We start from the raw sequence: 18,619 nt of genomic DNA, 5'->3' as shown, positions 1-18,619 counted from the left end.
ATTAGCATATAGTGGGGTCAAATCTATAGACATGGACTAAAAGGCACACAAATTAATTATTTATTTTATGGGCTAATTAAACTGGAATTCAAATTCCTTTATTCTAAAAGGTGCACTTAGTATTTTTTTCCTTATTAAAAAAATGTTACTCATAAAGACATTCATTTAAAAATAATAATAATAATTTAAACATATGCATACATTCATGATTAAAATGAAGACTCCAGTCATATCAGTAACCTTATAAAAGCTGTTTTATTCTACATGGAGAGGGTCCGCACATGGGGGCTGCCATGTTAGAATCACATGACCAGCTGAATACTACTCGCTAAATCTCAGTAACTGTAATGTTAAAGGACACTTTCACTAATGGACTAAATTGAATAATGCTAACTATGAATAGTGAATCTCTACAAAGTCATCTGAAACTGAAAAATGTTGCATTTGAATGATGCTGCATCCAAGCAGCTAGATGTCAGTGTAGTTCCAAGTTCAAAGTTCACCTTTAATAGAAGTTTAATTATATTATTTTAATCTCAGTATCTGCCTGTATATGTCAATTGCAGGTGAATAATGTGTGTTTAGAAGATGTGATGCATGAGGATGCAGTGGGGGCGCTGAAGAACACAGCAGAGGTGGTCTATCTCAGAGTGGCAAAGCCAAATAACCTGTACCTTACCAACAACTACAACCCACCAGACCTCACAAGCAGTAAGTATATAAAACTGTACATCTAAGTTATGTGATATGGTATAATAAACTATTTCTACAAATAGTGTGTACAGTGATGGCATGAAATTAAGTCTCTCAAAAAGTAAAAAAAATAACTATATGAAATCAATGATACTGCAAAGAGCTACAAGCATGCAGCAAAGCAATAGCTTGTTCATATAATACAATTCTTCGCCAAAGGCAGAATAAACATCAACAAGGTGATTTGTGGAAGATTCGCATAGACTGGGGTCAGAGTTTCCTTCCAAAGTAATAAACCACCATAACACTGCAAACAAAGCAGTGTTTCCTGGCAAACAGATACAAACCTGTTCCTACCTTCCAGAAGTCACTTAGAAGCCGGCCAATATGAACTGATGGATCTTTGGTCATGATGATTTTGTGTGTTTACACTCCAGCATACTCTCCGCAGCTGGACATGGATCTTGGACATCCAAACTTCCTTGGTTCAGATTACCCACAAGCCCTCACTCCCACCTCACCAAGCCGCTTTTCTCCTGTGCTGCATGGCTTGCTGGGAGATGATGACTTACCCAGGTAAAGCACTCAATGACAGTGATTCAACAGAGGGTTCAAAACAGCGTTCCATCACCTTGGAAAAATAAAAAGAGATGGAAACTCGGACTTGATTAAAGACTCTAACACAAGTCAGAAGGTATACAAGAAGAACTATTTTCTCAGGAGATCGCTACACTGTTTAGATATGTTATTTATTTTTAGAAAACGATGCTCTCGTGCGCTCTTTGGAATCATTTTGTGATGTTACCTCCTGTGATGCTAGATTAGCTATTATTAGCCCACGTATTCAAATCTTCAAAAAGTCAGTCTGTCATAATCCTTGATTGATCGTTACACCAATAGTGTTCATATTTATGACTCAAAGGATTTAGTCATTGTATCGTTTGCTTAAAAAAATGAATTTAATTTGAGCGCATTGGAAAAATACATTCCCGGCCTTTTCGCCACAAATAACAACAAAGCAGATCTGTTGGCTGGGCTTAATTTTTACACCATTTTCCTTTGTCTTTAGGGAACAGGATAAAAAGTTAAGATAAAAACTCCTTTAGTTAGCTAGTTAGTCGTGGTGGAAATTCAGTTCAGTTTGTAAACAAGCAGCAATCCTGCTGTGGCGATCACGGATAGAGATGGCTTTTTATTTAACGTAAATATTTCCAACAATATACCAGTAAACAATGAACCACTTTACCATGGCTCTCTCTCTACAATTACCAAATTTTAGCCTGGTAGAGAAAAATAATAAAGGATAGGGAATAAATACACAGCATGCATAAGTTTGTCCGCCATCGATTTTATAGCGCAGCTAGTCCCGCCTTTCCTAGATTCTCATTACTCAATGCATGCCTATGTCAGATTGATTGCAGCAAAAGGTGAAATTCTCTCAACTTTTGGTCACATGTCAGAGCATCATTATCGCAAACCCTTGCATTTTCTCTCTCTATACTTCCAAGGCACCATCCCCATTGAAATCAATAAATTGGCATCGTTCTCTGATGCAGCGTAAGCTCAAGTGTGTAGGTGCTCTTAACCTTTTCAACTCTGGATCCTTTTTGTGCTGCACTTGCAATTTTTCACACTAAAATTTAAAAGCTCACATACTGTGGTCTAATTTTTACAGACCCTCCCCAAATAAAAAGAAAAGAGACTACAATTATTCATAAATAATATTGTAGATGTTTACAATCTTATGATGAATAGATTTTTTTATTGTATTTTTTTTTTCTACATTTGTAATTCTGGTTCTTTCACTCCATCTCTCTCTAAAAAGTCTAAATGTATTCCACTAGATGGCAGCAAGTACTAGAATTTTTTTTTCCTCTATCACCTTCCTTTACAAAATGTCAGTCTGAGATGTAGGTGGCGCTCTAACACATTTTAGCCCTCACAGATTTGTTCGCCCATAGACATTCAGTCTAATTTTCAGTTCATGCACCACCTCCATAGTTTCATTGAATATCTCGGCCTCTGAGTGGACTAGAAGCTCATTCTCAGTGTCATTAGAAAGCTGAGAGTCTCCCCTTTGATGATGTATAACATTTTATCATCAACAGTCGATAACATATATTTCTGATTATTTGTTAATTGTGCTTTCCTGTTGGATTGCGTATTTTGTTCTGGACATCTAAGATTTAACATTTGATTATTCACAAAAGCAAGCTCAGAAAGAAGTAAAAACTAAAAAATGTTTTTGGCTATTTGGGGCTTATAGCAGCTGTGTTCGGTGTATAAAAGAGATGTTTTTTATTTGATGTCTTACATAAATCATATTTCACTTTGTGATTATTTTGAAAATCTTTTAAACTGTGGTATTAGGGCAACAAAATAAACTGTGCTGTCACATTCCTGAGAATGAGAGCTTTCATTTGATAAAAGATTAGTCTTTTTTTAGTACTATCTGAAAGACTTATATTTTTAACACATAACTTCTAGGTAGCGCTGATTTTCCACACAAATGATTTCAGGCTTTATTTTATTATTTTTATGTAACAAATGCAGACGTGATGGTTATCTATGAAAAGTTCAGATTTTAAGTTTTCAAACAATACTCCATATATCTAACTTATGTATTCGGAGACTTGAACATTTTAAGCGTAAACTTTTTTCGCTATATAGCACCCCCTTTTGGACCTGCTGGCGGGTCTACAGAGTTGAAGAGGTTAAGCAAAGTGCCATGCGATATGTCACACAAGCAGTGGAAAAGCATGGAAAAGGTGGTGCTAGTCAGGACTAATTGAATGTAGGCATTTGACTTGAACTGAAAGCATCTGCTGGTGGAATCACCAAACAGCAAATTCACCGACTGAGTACAGACTGTGGACTGAGAATAGATATGGTTCTCTGACATCTTAAGAGCAAGGACTTATTTCTCACAAAAATAGCAAATAATAGCTTATATTTTTGCTAATGCATGCTTAGTTAAACGTTTTCCAGGCACAAAACATTTACTTCGAATTAGCATTCTCATGCAAATTAAATAAGACCTAAAGCACAGTCATTGTGCATAGCCCTGCGCCTAAAGTCTTGTAAAATCCTGGTAATATTTTATGGTGTATCTTCATTTTCTGTTATTTTGTTTCTCTTTCTTTGTTCTCAGGGACCCGAGGCGTGTTGTGATCCACAGAGGATCAACGGGTTTGGGCTTTAATATAGTTGGAGGAGAGGATGGTGAGGGAATCTTCATCTCTTTCATCCTGGCAGGAGGCCCTGCGGATCTGAGCGGAGAACTCCGCAAAGGAGATCAGATTCTGAGTGTGAGAACATGCAAACAAATACACACATTTACACATGTATAAACAACACTGATTTTCAGTATGAAACTGGACCTGTGAGAAATCTTCTGCAGATATATGCAGAACAGATTAATTCATGAGTATACTAGAAGAGTACAGACATTTCAAGAATATTCAAACACCCAGCTGCTGAATTGTACCAAGATAAAAGGAGAGATCAAGCCATTGTTTCAAATTCACATTGTTGATTTTATGTACAGTTGCGAGAAAAAGTATGTGAACCCTTTGGAAATAGCTGGTTTTCTGCATCAATTGATCTCATCTCATCTTAATTGATCAAGGCCCCAAAGTAGCCCCAAATCATGATGCTCCCTAACCAAAATTCACAGTTGGGATGATACTTTCATGTTGTATGCGGTGCCCTTTGAATGCCATATATAGTGCTGCGTGTTCTTCCCAGACATTTCAACCTTAGTTTCATCAGTCCACAAAACATTTTAGTAGCATTGTGGAGTGTCAAGGCAGTCTTTGGCAAACTTCAGGTGTGCAGCAATGTTTTTGTTGGGAAGCAGCAGCAGGACACCATGGCTGTTTAATGTTTTCTGTAATAGTAGACTCATGAACAGAGATGTTAACCATTTACAATGATTCCTTCAAGTCTTTAGCTGTCACTCAAGGGTTCTTTTTTTACCTCATTGAGCATTCTGCGGTGTGCCCTTTAAGTCATCTTGGCTGGACGGCCACTTCTAGGAAGAGTAGCCATAGTAATAAATCATCTCCATTTATTGACAGTTTGTCTAACTGTGGACAGATGAATATCGAAGCTCTTCGAAGATAACTTTGTAACCCTTTCCAGCTTTATGCAAAGCAACAATTCTTGATTGTAGGTCTTCTGAGATCTCTTTTTTGCGAGCAGATGCTTCTTGTGAATAGCAAACTCAAAATATTTGAGTGCTTTTTATAAGTCAAATTATAGCTCTAACCCACACTTCCAATCTCGTTTCATTAATTGGATGCCAGTTTTGCCAACTCTTGACTCTAATTAGCTTTTAACATCATTAGCCTAGGGTTTCACATGCTTTTTCCAACCTACACTGTGGACGTTTGAATTAGGTATTCAGTATGTATAACAGTATCAAATTTGTGTGTAGTTAGTTAAAACAGATTGTGTATGTTCATTATTTTAATTTAGATGTAGAGCAAACATGATTTTAAGACAAATTTATAAATAAATGCAGGTAATTCCAAAGGGTTCACATACTTTTTCTTGCCACTGTATTATGTATGTTGATCATCATAATTTTAGATTGAGTATAATTCACTGTGACAATTAGGCATCTTAGAGATTTAGGAACATAAGAATTTGCATTGTGGCATTATTTCCATGACAATTAGGGATGCACCAATCCAATACCTGGATCGGTATCGACTCCGATACTGAAGCTTTTAGAGGGATCGGGTATTGGGCCAACGAGCACGATCAAATCCGATACTGTGTGTTAGTCATGTTCGATACTGTCAAGCTCCAAAAATGACATAAAAGAACCATTAAAACACAATTAAAGCAGTTCATATGACTCATACATTTTATTCAAAGCCAATTGATGACGTGCGATAGCTCTGTGAATCACAAAAAGCTGTGTTTAATAAGTAAATATTAAAAATGCTCCATTATCCAGTATACTAGTTAATAATAAAGTGTTTCTTAATAAGCTATATATTTATATTGAAATAATGTGTAGTTAGAGGTTTCTTTACATATTAAAGAGCACACCCAATTAGTTCCACAAAATAATTTAAAGAAATTCTAAACCGATTATGCAAAAAACAACACTGGTATCGGATCAGTATCGGTATGTGCCGATACTGAGATTTCGGATTTCGGAATCGGATCGGAAGAGAAAAGGTGGTTTTGGAGCATCCCTATTGACAATTATTCTCATTGCTGTAAATAAAATTGTGTATTATTTAAATACTACTACCATGATGTATATTTATGTAAATATTTAAGAAAATATTTATTAGCATTTAAATGTGAAGAACAACTTTAAATATACACTGCCATTCAAATGTTTGGAATTGCTTAAACATTTTTGCTCTTAAAGGAAATTGATGCTTCTGTTCTCCAAGGATGCTTTAAATTGTAAAAAATGACTGCCAAAAACATTACAATGTTTAATATTATTATAACTGTTTGAACTTGCAATTTTATAGCCATTCTTTTTTCAAATTCTATTTTTGCCGATGATGACAGCAACCTTTCAGCCCTGAAGTGAAAGAAAAACAATGTGACTGAATCCGACCAGGACAAAGAGAGAAGCGGATAACAACACAACAACAAGAGGACTAGTAGTACATCAGAGTCTCTAGTTTGAGAAACAGACCACTCACAGGTCTTAAACTGGTGGCTTCAATGACCAGTACATGCAGAATGCAACAGTGAAGAGAAGACTCTGTGATGCTGGCCATTTAGACAGAGGTTTAAAGAAAAAGCCACATCTGACAATGGCAAATAAGAAGAAAAGGGTAGAACAGGCAAAAGAACTTAAAGACTGGATTGTGAATGATTAGAAATGAGTATTGTGGATGGATGAGCCTAAATTTGAAGTGTTGAGCAGCTGTTAGAAAATTCTGATCATAAGATCTGACAAAAGTGTCCTACAAATCAATTACGTCTTTAGGAAGTGCTATAGAAAGCAAAGGATGCAACTTCATCTGAACTTCATCTTTATAAATTGACAGCTAGATTGCCTAAGTTGAAAGTGGAGGATCCTTGGATGAACAGAAAGTTCATATAGCAGTATATAGCATTTATTTAAAAAGGAATAGTCATTTTTAACATTATAAATGTCTTTACTGTAATTCTTGATCAATTTAAAGCAGCTTTGTTGAAGAAAATTATTTTCTTTCAAAAACATAAAAATATCATGGTGATTCCAAATATGATGGTAGTATTTGTTCATTAAATATGGGTATTTGTAGAGTTAAATGTATGCAATTGTTTTATTAAAAATATTAATTTGCCTGCTGTGTTACATTAAAGATGATAACATTTTTTCACATTACAGTAATGGCAATTTGGGGAGAAATTAAATGCAGCAGATTTGCTGTTATGATGATGCTGTAGTTATGTAATTATAATGAAGTGCATGTGTATGTCAGGTGAATGGTGTGGATCTGCGAGCAGCTACGCATGAACAAGCAGCAGCTGCTTTAAAGAATGCTGGACAAACGGTCACCATCATCGCCCAGTATAGACCAGAAGGTAACAACAAACACTCACACATTTGGCTGGACAATCCCACACACAGGGTCCAAAATGAACACTCAAGTACCAAATTTGAGTAAATATTAGCTTTGGAGAGTAGTTAAAGGGATAGTTCACCCAAAAATGAAAATTCTCTCATCATTTACTCACCCACATGCCATCCATATGTGTACAACTTTTGTGCCTAATTTTGTTTTAAAGGTCTCATACAATATGCATCCAAGGTCAAAAAAACACTTTTTATTTGCTCATAATTTAAACTGCAGCATTAACTTTTTTTCCCAGTGTCAAAAACGACTCGTTCAATGATCCGTTGTAAAGGATTCATTCTAAACTCTTCCTTTCAGAGAGCCTACTCTGCTCTGATTGGTCAGATGTCCCAGTCTGTTGTGACTGGTCTACTGCTTACAGCGCCTGTCGGAAAGGAAATGCCCACTACCATATCCGAGTTTCAGCTCCGTCTGAAAAAATTTTAGTTTTACCTTACCTTACTTGAGCCTGAGTCTGATAATGATACATCGGAAGATCAACCCGAACCACCATCGCAAGCATGACATGAACAGTACGTTCCTCAGTGGTATGTTTATATGTAGTTTGACAATAACATGAGTTAGCCGGTTAGCAGAGGCTAACTGCTAATAGGCTAACAGCATGCACTGGCTGTACACGTATACAGACCAGAGGTGGGTTTTTTGTTACCAAATTACATAGGTTAGTACAGGAAGTAAGTCTGGAATTACTACAGACTCATTTTAGGTGTTCAGAATCAGTTATTTCTTATGGGAGTCAATAACTCCATTTGTCGTGCACTTTGATTTTTGAAACTTTGCAGAATTTTTTACATTCACAAACAGCTTCATAACAAACGAAAGGTAATATTTGAAAAACCATAATAGGTGCTCTTTAACACAAATGAGGATTTTCAGAAGAATATTTCAGCTCTGGAGGTCCATACAATGCAAGTGAATGGTGACCAAAACTTTGAAGCTCAAATTTGTGGTCACCATTCACTTGCATTGTATGGACCTACAGAGCTGATATATTCTTATAAAAATCTTTGTTTGTGTTCAGCAGAAGAAATAAAGTTGTACACATCCGGGATGGCATGAGGGTGAGTAAATGATGAGAGAATTTTCATTTTTGGGTGAACTATCCCTTTAAAACTGTTAGCTAGTAGTTTTTTTATTTTGTTTGTCTGAATCTGTTGTGAAGTGTCTGCTTAAGAAAGCAGAGTAACTGTCACACATCTTTCAACACTTTTTTTGCTCAGAAGTTTAGCAAGGAGTTTTTCCTTTTGTTTTATTGTCACAACTCAAGAACTCCATGTGGAGACACATTATACAGCTAAGCTTTCAAAACAGAAATTTGGGTCTCAATGTTTGTGTGACAGGTGGTGTTTCACTGTGAGACAGGCTTGAGTATGATTCAGCGAAGGAGTAGTGTTTGACCGATATATCGACTTCAGCCGATAAATGTTCCTTTTTGTACTATTTGTTTTTCTTAGAGCCACGAGGGTGCCTGCTTGCATATTAAACATCTGAGACATGTAAACAGCCAATCACAGTTTTTTTCTTTTACGTGCCTTCACATTACTACAGTAATAGACCGGTGTACAACACACATGCACCAGTCCGCATATTAGAGCCGCATAGATGCTCGCAGAGTTAAAGTGCTCGCATGGTTCACTCTACCTCTTTCTCCTCAAACATTCCCTTTGACTTTTAGTTGTCTTGTCTAATGATAAAAAAGGCAAATATCAATTAAACTGATAACATATACAGTCTGCAAATATGCGAATATCTCATTTAAACAGATGTAATAAACAAACCTCACAAAACTTGAGCAAATCCAGCATCCTGTGATTGCTCATCTTCCTCTAAAGCACATTTTCTGTCAGCCTTTCCTCAACATTTCCCTGTAACTTTTAACTTCCTTGTCTAATGATAAAAAGGCAAATATCATTAAAAAAAACCCATATCGGTTGACCACTACAAATGAGACAATGGCATGCTCTATTCATACAGTATTAGAAATATACAGAAACAGCCAAGCAACTCAGTTGAAATCAAGTTTTTTATCTTCATTTTTAAGATTTGTAAAATTTCTCAATTAATTTGTAGGTGTAGCTAAAAGTTAATTTTGGAGTCCCTGTACACATAGCACAACGTACTGTCTAAACCAGCTCAAATTATATTTTGATGATGTAGCACTTGTTCTCTGTTTGATAATGTTTGTGTTTGTTTGTGAAGAGTACAGTCGATTTGAGGCAAAGATTCATGACCTGAGAGAGCAGTTAATGAACAGCAGTATGGGCTCTGGGACCACAACCTTACGTAGTAACCCAAAAAGAGGATTCTATATCAGGTAAACATACAACACAAGCACACACACACATGCACAATGAAAACACAAATCTCACTGCCTGCTATTCATTGATAATTTTTTGCTACACATAAAATTCAATGTTGTTGGAGCCATGACTTCCTAGTTAGCGTACAAGCTCCAACAGATTGGGCTGTGGTGCTAATGATGGAGATATGAGTTCAAATATGACCTTGCAACATTTTCACAAGACACATGCGAGGGAAGCGACCTGGCACGCTTGTGAAGCTTCGTCAACGTGACGGACTCTGCTGCCGAGTATTCATCTGGCGAATGTCCGCTCCCTCGCCAACAAAACGAGTATAAACAAAACAAATAAGGACTTTCTAACTTTCATGGAAACCTGGATGAATGAAGCCATCCCAGCGCGTTTCATCTACCGGGCTTCCAACTGTTCAGAGCGGATGGTGTTGCGGAATCATCTGGGAATAAGAGAGGTGGTAGAACATGCTTTTACATAAACGAAAGTTTGTGTACAGATGTAACAGCATTGAAGAAGATGTGCTGGTCTAATTTAGAAGCGCTCTTCATCAACTGTAAGCCTTTCTACTAGCCGCTGGATTTTTCCTCATTAATTCTGGAGTTTTTACATCCCGCCACAAGCTGATCACATCACAGACATGGAGCAACAACACCCGGAATCATTATTCTGGGAGATTTTAATAAAGCTAACTTCACCCGTGATCTGCCAAAATGCAAACAACACATCACATGCCCCACCAGAGACAGAAATATACTGGACCACTGCTACACCACTGTAAAAGATGCATATCGCTCTGTGCCACGTGCAGCTTTAGGACTCTCTGATCAATGTCTGGTTCATCTTCTCCCAACCTACAAGCTGAAACCAAAATCAGCTAAGCCTGTAGTAAGGACTGTAAAGACATGGACTAATGAAGCAGAGCTGGAACTAGAGGCTTGCTTTGACAGCACTGATTAGAGTGCTTTTAAGACTGCAGCCACAGACCCGGCCGAGCTCACAGATATTGTGGCATCATATATCAGTTTCTGTGAGGAAATGTGCATCCTACTAGGACATTTTTATCATTCAATAATGATAAACCATGGTTTACAGGAAAACTCAGACAGCTTTGTCAAAATATTATACAACCAGGCCAAGAACACACTGACTAATGAAATCAGAGTGGCTTAAAGAAGCCAATGATCCTGCATCTGTGTGGAAAGGCCTGAAAAGCATCACCAAGGACAAGACACCTCCCCCTCATCAACTAATTTCTGATGAACTGAATGTGTTTTACTGCAGGTTTGAAAACTCCAGTCTCTCACTCCTCCCCTGCTCTGATCTTCACTTCACACACACCAACGAGGATGTGTGCCAGGTCCTTTTGAAACAAAAGTCAAGGAAAGCTTCTGGCCCAGATGGTGTTTCACCTGCTTGTCTGAAAGTCTTTGTTGACCAACTGGCCCCATCTTCACACAGATCTTCAATAGATTACTGGAGCATTGTGAATTTCCCTGCTGCTTCAAATGCTCCACCGTCATTCTGGTCCCCTAAAAACCCAAAAATCACAAGACTTAATGACTACAGACCTGTTGTTCTCACGTCTGTGGTCATTTGAGAGACTGGTTTTGGCCTACATGAAGGACATCACTGGACCCCTCCTGGACCCCATTCAGTTTGCTTACTGAGCAAACAGGTCTGTGGATGATGCTGTCAACGTGGGACTGCATTATATCCTGCAACACCTCGACAGACCTAGGACTTATGCAAGGATCCTATTTGTGGACTTCAGTTCAGCCTTCAATACCATCGTGCCTGATCTTCTCTCAACCAAACTGACCCAGCTCTCCATGTCCACCCCAATCTGTTGATGGATCACCAGCTTTCTGACAGATAGGAAGCAGCTAGTGAGACTGGGTAAACTCACATCCGGGACCCTCACTGTTCGCAATGGTGCTCCTCAGGGATGTGTTCTCTCTCCACTGCTATTCGCCCTGTACATGAATGACTGCACTGCAAAGGACCCCTCTGTCAAGCTCCTGAAGTTGACAGACGACACCACGGTCATCGACCTCATCCGCAACAGTTACGAGTCTGCATACAGATGGCAGGATGAACAGCTGGCTGTCTGGTGTGGTCAAAACAACCTTGAGCTGAACAAACTTAAAACAGTGGATATGATAGTGGATTTCAGGAGAAATCCCCCCACTCTCCCCCCTATTCTTTGTATGCCTATTTGCACTCTTACCTTGTTTTATATTCTGTGTCTCACTGTAATTTTCTGTGTGCACTTGTTTCTTCTAGCATCAAATAAAAAATTCCTTGTGTACGTGTGAATACTTGGCAATAAATCTCATTCAGAATTGCAATTATATTATAAACAGCTCTGAAAGAACAAGTGGGAAACAATGTGCGGGAACCCATTTAAATTCAGGATAGAATTCTCTGTTGCAAAACCAAATGAAAACCCAAAATGTGTAGTTTAAAACCTTATTTAACAGCCTAACATTCTAAACAGCATGGACAAGGCAAACAGGACAAAACATTGTGCCATGCATAGACATAAATTAGAAAGATTTTCAATACACACATTACCGCTCTTACCAAAAAATGACCATGGATTTACCATAGTTGATAATGGTATCAACTATGGTATCTTGGAAGAAATGTGGTATATTCATGCTAAATAATATGAAATTATAAATATAGCTCTACTAAATTTATTTTCAAGGAGTGAGTTATATAATTATATATTATATAGTTATACAATTAATTTCTGCTACAACTATGGCAGTTTAAATATTTATATAGTTTATATTTATAGTTCTAATTGTATTTATTTTCATTAAATAAATGCTGGGGGCCTGGGTAGCTCAGCGAGTATTGACGCGGACTATTGGCCCTGGAGTCACGAGTTTGAATCCAGGGTGTTCTGAGTGACATGACCAAATTGTCCCAGTTTCAAGGGAAGGTAGAGTCACAAGGGGTAACCTCCTTGTGGTCGTGATTATGGGTTCTCGCTCTCAATGGGGCGCATGGTAAGTTGTGCGTGGATCGCGGAGAGTAGCATGCACCTTCACATGCTGTGAGTCTCCGCGGTGTCGTGCACAGCGTGCAACGTGATAAGATGCGCGGATTGACTGTCTCAGAAGTGGAGGCAACTGAGACTTGAGAGAGGTGAGTAACCACGCCACCAGGAGGACCTACTAAGTAGTGGGAATTGGGCATTCCAAATTGGGAGAAAAGGAACTTTTACAAACTTTGTTACAGACCTGCCTTTTCTTCTCTTTATTCCATATCTAATGGTCTCTGTCTGTTTCTCTGGGCAGGGCTCTGTTTGACTATGATAAGACAGCAGACTGTGGTTTCTTGAGTCAGGCTGTGGGATTCAGGTTTGGAGATGTGCTGCATGTTCTGGACTGTGGAGATGAGGAGTGGTGGCAGGCCTGCAGAGTCAGCCCACAGGGCGATGAGGAGGAGGTTGGCTTCATTCCAAGCAAGAGAAGGTGTGTATGTGTGTGTGTTTGCTTTCTCCTCTGTATTCTGAGACACTTTTACCTCTAGTCTTCAGTGCCCTTACAAAGAAGCACTCGAGCACCAATTATTTTACTTTTGGGGGTGTACAATTAAAAACTGAGTGACATTTCCATCCTGATTGTTATCTCTTGTTATTCATTCAAACCATTTTCTCTTCCAGGGTTGAGAGAAAAGAGTGGTCGCGATTGAAGTCAAAAGAAAGGGTAAGCTGCCTAATAAAACACAAACAATTGCACTGGGCCAGACACCTAATTTTCTTTGAATTACTCAAAAACATTTGGCTTGTCTCCTATGAGGAGATTTGTATGATTTCTCTATAATCAGGGTCTAGTTTAGACTAGCTCTGGTGTATGTGTACAGCCCATGGGAGTGTTACAGGGAGTTGTTCTATTAAAGCATTGACTCCTCTGAGCATTATGTGCTTGTACTGCCTGTAGTGTGTTGCAGTGCAGTTTCACTGTAGATACAGATAACTACACCACATCAATTCTCAGCACATACTCACTGCTGTTATTGAGCCACTCAGTGGCCATATTACATGCACATCATTTTCCGATTAAGGTCGATATTCTGATTAAGCCTTTATTCCAAAGAGGTTTACATGATTTATAGCTTTTGGAATATTCCTCTGTACATAGTTATCAGCATAATTCAAATCTTCTTTAAATTTCTAGTAACTGGATTTTTTAAAAACAGGTTGTAAGTAGGTTATCGTGTTTAGATGATTCGTACATAACCAGAATATGGCCACATTCTGGTTAATTTCTGAATATTGTTGTGCATGTAAACAAAGGGCCTAATTCACAGAAAAATTGCACCACTTTTGCACATGGTATTTTATTCACTAACAAACTGCATCTTATTCACTAACCGCCCGCAGTCTAGTTTAAACTGGTGCATTGAGCACTGAAATTGTGCTGCGCCTTGAGTATTAAAATTAAAGGTGCTGTGAGCAATTTTTTTCATGGAAAGGTATGCAAAACTTTTCCAACTCCCTGAGAGATATTACCAAAATAAGTGTTGTAAGATATCTCACCTGTCTCTGTGACAGATCTAAACTCTGTAAACAACAAACAAAAATGTGTCTGCGAGCCGCGGACAATGACACTTTCGACCTGTCAATCATTTTGTTCATTCTCATAGTGTTGTATTGTAGTTGCTGCAGATTTTTGAGACTCATTATTAAGCCATGTTGTTCATAACAGTTGTCAGTTGAGGGCGCTATTTTGCTGCTGTTGTTTTTACTAACCATTTTTGCACAATATCGGTCTCAGTAAAGCTCATTTGGTATCTTTGGAGAAGGGAGTTTTGGAAAGAGTGGGCATGGCTAATCCAACCGTTCATTCTTGTGGATGTGGAACAGCTAAAATCGCTTACAGCACCTTTAAGTAATTGTCATTTCTTTCCGTGCAAACACGCCTCCAAATGTAAATTAGGCTTGTTCACAAAATTGCCTGCTGCAATTTAGATCGTGCCATTACTGCCAAATGAAAGCAGGTGATTTTTATTTTAAAAATATGTTTGTGTACATAATTCATCAAAATAAGAATTAAATGATATTGAAGAGTGTTATTACCTGGCATGTATCCAGATGTGCGGTGTAGTCAAGCACACTTTCGGCATTTGATCACAGTCTGGCTCACAGTAAGTGATGCTGTTCAGTCCAAAGTGTGTCAGATTACAGTGGTCTGCTGCATCCTCCCCTGAATAGCACTCAGAATCGGCCAGCAAGATCAGAATTGTGCATGCAAACTGTGTTCTGCAGCAATTCTGTGGGCGTGTTTGCATCATTTCCTGATCTGTATAAATCCTTTAGTGATAACCGGCACTTTTACCGGGCGCAATTCATTCTTATGGAATTCCTCCCTCAATGTCTCTGTTTTTAAAATTCTATACCTTTAGGACATTAACCCCTGTAAGCCAGGATGAATAATGAAATAACTAGACTACGTTTTCTTTTAAACTCTATTGCAATTTGATAATCATTGTCCCATGTGCATTTACCTTAGGACCGAAGTCGAGACAGTACAGGCTCACTGGGTGAGTAACATCTAAACGTTTGATTGCATACAGCACAAAACAGCCTTAAATATTAAAATAATATTTTTTGTCATATGTATTTATCAAAAATAAATTGATTCATGTGTATGTGGTTTCTTTCAGCAAGGGAAGATCCAGTGAACAGTTATGAGACAGTTGCGCAAGTGGAAGGTTAGAGAATGCAACATGATGTGTCATCTATACTCTGTTTTAAACCCTAGTGAGCTGCCTTGCTGTCTACATAGGAATCCTAGTTGAAATGGAACTTGATAAGTGACTGAATAGAAATAGTCAGCAACTTAAGTACATGTGAGAATTCACTAGCACTCACAATAGATTCCAATAGATTCTGATGTTAGCAAATTGCTAAGCTAACAACTTGATACTCTAATAACACAAACAATACATTTTGGGTACAATAGATCACTTTTAAAATTGTATGGAACTATTTTCAATCAAGCCTTTTCACTACTGAATGAATAGTTTTAAAATGGACGTTTCCCTCCATTTAATCCGCTATCTTGGCAAAAGATTTGCGCTGAGCTTGCCACAATGAGGTGTTAAAATGTGGGCAAGTAAGGCAGTTAAATCTTTCTGTAAACACTGTCTAGTAGGTATGTAACTATTCACTCATCTCACAATTCGGTTCACGATACTGAACTCACGGTTCGTATCATGATTCTTTAAACTAAGCCTGAATCAAGAAAAATAAAAAGTGCACTCAGTAATTTTAATCCAATACACTTTTTGTCAAATTCGGCACATATCACCTATTTGTGATAAAAAATCTAGTATTTGTACACAGCTCTGGCTCTGTAAATGGGCCAAAAACAAAGTGGATAGGACCAATCCACACAACACTACTCCAGCCAATCAGCAACGGGGGGGGGGGGTTCTTGCACGTGCACAGGATGGGGGTTGGGGGTAGAGTGAGAGGGAAATTAATTAGAAGAGAGATGGCAAATCTTTCTGATGTGAACTTTCTAAACTCCAAGGAGGAAAAATGGCTGAGAAACAGACCAAGAGAAAAAGGTCAGACAAATATAAACTAGAAAAGAAGGATTATGATAAGTCGAGGGCTAGGAGCCGCGTCAACATCTGCAAGGCTTTTAAGCGGTGGAGAGACCTCAGAGGCTTGAAGATGGATGCAGAAGTTGCTCTTTTTCTTCTGATGGGTAACAAAAATGTAGCTAGGTTTCACAGAACCCATATATGCTTTTGTTATGATGTTAGATTTAGTAGCAGGAGAGTTGTGAGTGTCTGGAGCTGGTGTGCATAAAATTTGGGGGGGGGGGGGGGCTTCCAAAGGAGCACTGAAAGTAGGGGTGTGTTTGTTTTAGCAGTTGAGTTTGAATATCAACAGTGTTTATCAAAAATCATTTGTTCCTTTTTCATGCTCAAAAGTTGTAGAGCATGGTGGATTGTAGGGTGTTTGTTGTTTATGCCTAAAAGGGTTTTCTAGCGGGGGGATCACCAAACTAGATCGTGCAACCTTAAAGCCCAGGGCCCACTGGCCCATTGGCCTGGTTGGTAATTCGTCCCTTTTACCACACCTGTGTCTACTAGTGTGCAGTAGTATTTTAGAGCTTCTTGTGCCAATGAAGCAATTTCCATTTGTATGCATGCATATTGTCCACATTAACATTGTATGCATAATACATTGCTTGTATTGGATAGAACAGATGCTAAAATAATATTTTTTTATAATTATAAAAGAACTCCTATCTCCACAAAGCATTGACACATTTTTAAACTGTTACACCCCTACTGTCTAGGTAGGAGCTCACTAGGGTTAGGAATAGAGCCTCTTAACTTTCTCACTCCTTCCTTCCATTATTGCTTTGTCTTCTAGTATATGTCCCAATATAGTCTCTGTCTTTGTTCTTCTCTGTAGTGCACTACGCAAGGCCGATCATTATTTTGGGTCCAGTGAAGGACAGAGTGAATGATGACCTTCTCTCTGAGTTCCCAGATAAGTTCGGCTCTTGTGTGCCTCGTAAGTATATCAACTCAGTATAATACTGTCAGACATAACACTAAATTTTGTAAAGAAAATGAACACCTTTTCTCCGATTCATTTCTCCAGACCCATTTATAATTTTGGTGAAGGCAAACCACACAAAATAAAACAGCTCGGTGATAGTTCTCCAGTGTCCAGTCCTTATTAGTTTCAGGAATCACAAATACTTCAGTACATTTAATATCACCTACTTTATTACTTTTACTTGAGTACTTTTCTCATTAGTTACTTTAACTTTTACAACTTTTTTTCAAACACTGGCACTTTGCTCTTATGGTTATGTCTGATTTTGTAAAAATAAAAAATGTTTGTCAGATGTTTTTTCCTCTCTAAGCAGCAGTTCTTGGCCAGGATAAGCAGTAATGTGGACAAGACTTTATGCTGAAGTCTTGCTATTTGAGACTACAACTAACTGATATAATTGTCTCAAGATGACATCATTACTCTTTTCCAGATACGACACGACCCAAGCGGGAGTATGAGGTGGATGGGCGGGACTATCACTTTGTGTCATCCCGGGAACAGATGGAGAAAGACATTCAGAACCATCGATTCATTGAAGCGGGCCAGTACAACAGCCACCTGTATGGAACCAGTGTTCAGAGCGTCAGAGAAGTGGCTGAACAGGTTAGAACATAGTTCTGGTGAAAAAAAAACTTGTGCATCCTCTTTGCAAGTCTTAATATATTTATTGCTGTGTGTTTGTGAGCAGCAGGGTAAGCACTGTATTCTGGATGTGTCTGCAAATGCTGTTCGAAGGCTACAGGCTGCACAGCTCCACCCAATTGCCATCTTCGTACGGCCCAAATCACTGGAGAACGTCCTGTACGTAACTGCAAACAACAACTCTCTCCTTTTTGTAAATGTAAATGCTTAATGACAACATGAAATCAAAAGAGACCCCATTTATCTTTTTAATACACGTTTCTGGTCTCTAGGGCTGTCAACACGGCTAAGAAATAAAATTCAAATTTTCACTCAAATATTTCCAAAATTCTAACTACATTAGGGGTGGCTGTGGCACAGGTGGTAGAGCGGGTCGGCTGCCAATCGCAGGGTTGGCGGTTCGATTCCTGGCCCACACAACTCCACATGCCAAGTGTCCTTGGGCAAGACACTGAACCCCAAGATGCTCCCAATGGCAGGCTAGCACCTTGCGTTGCAGCTCTGCCATCATTGGTGTATGAGTGTGAGTGTGAATGTGTGTGTGAATGGGTGATTGGAACACAGCGGTAACCTCAAAGTTTAAAAAAAGTGCTGTATAAGTGCAGACCATTTACATATTTCGCATTTTGAATCTACATTCTCTCCTAAATCCAATAGAGGGTGCAAGGAATAAATATAAATCAAAATAAAGTACAATTTTAAGATAATTAAATAGATAAATAAAAAAAATATTACTACAATTACTACTACTACTACTACTACTA

General features: G+C 38.3%; 1 protein-coding gene across 4 annotated transcripts in view; it reads left to right on the top strand.

The window, feature by feature from the left end:
* LOC127625194 (disks large homolog 4-like) overlaps window positions 1–18,619 on the top strand; it is a 191,179-nt gene that overhangs the window by 157,564 nt on the left and 14,996 nt on the right. For all 4 annotated transcript variants that reach the window (XM_052100337.1, XM_052100319.1, XM_052100330.1 and 1 more), the window contains 12 exons: window positions 567–711; window positions 1,131–1,269; window positions 3,845–4,001; window positions 7,143–7,245; window positions 9,498–9,612; window positions 12,922–13,098; window positions 13,290–13,332; window positions 15,139–15,169; window positions 15,293–15,340; window positions 17,064–17,165; window positions 17,644–17,816; window positions 17,902–18,014. In XM_052100337.1, the coding sequence (XP_051956297.1) occupies window positions 567–711; window positions 1,131–1,269; window positions 3,845–4,001; window positions 7,143–7,245; window positions 9,498–9,612; window positions 12,922–13,098; window positions 13,290–13,332; window positions 15,139–15,169; window positions 15,293–15,340; window positions 17,064–17,165; window positions 17,644–17,816; window positions 17,902–18,014 (1,346 nt within the window). The remainder of the gene's footprint in view (window positions 1–566; window positions 712–1,130; window positions 1,270–3,844; window positions 4,002–7,142; window positions 7,246–9,497; window positions 9,613–12,921; window positions 13,099–13,289; window positions 13,333–15,138; window positions 15,170–15,292; window positions 15,341–17,063; window positions 17,166–17,643; window positions 17,817–17,901; window positions 18,015–18,619) is intronic.

Source organism: Xyrauchen texanus, chromosome 3 (genome assembly GCF_025860055.1).
Source record: "Xyrauchen texanus isolate HMW12.3.18 chromosome 3, RBS_HiC_50CHRs, whole genome shotgun sequence".
In the NCBI taxonomy this organism is placed as follows: domain Eukaryota; kingdom Metazoa; phylum Chordata; class Actinopteri; order Cypriniformes; family Catostomidae; genus Xyrauchen; species Xyrauchen texanus.
Note: the sequence above shows the minus strand (reverse complement) of the source record. Positions and strands in the feature narration are given on the sequence as shown.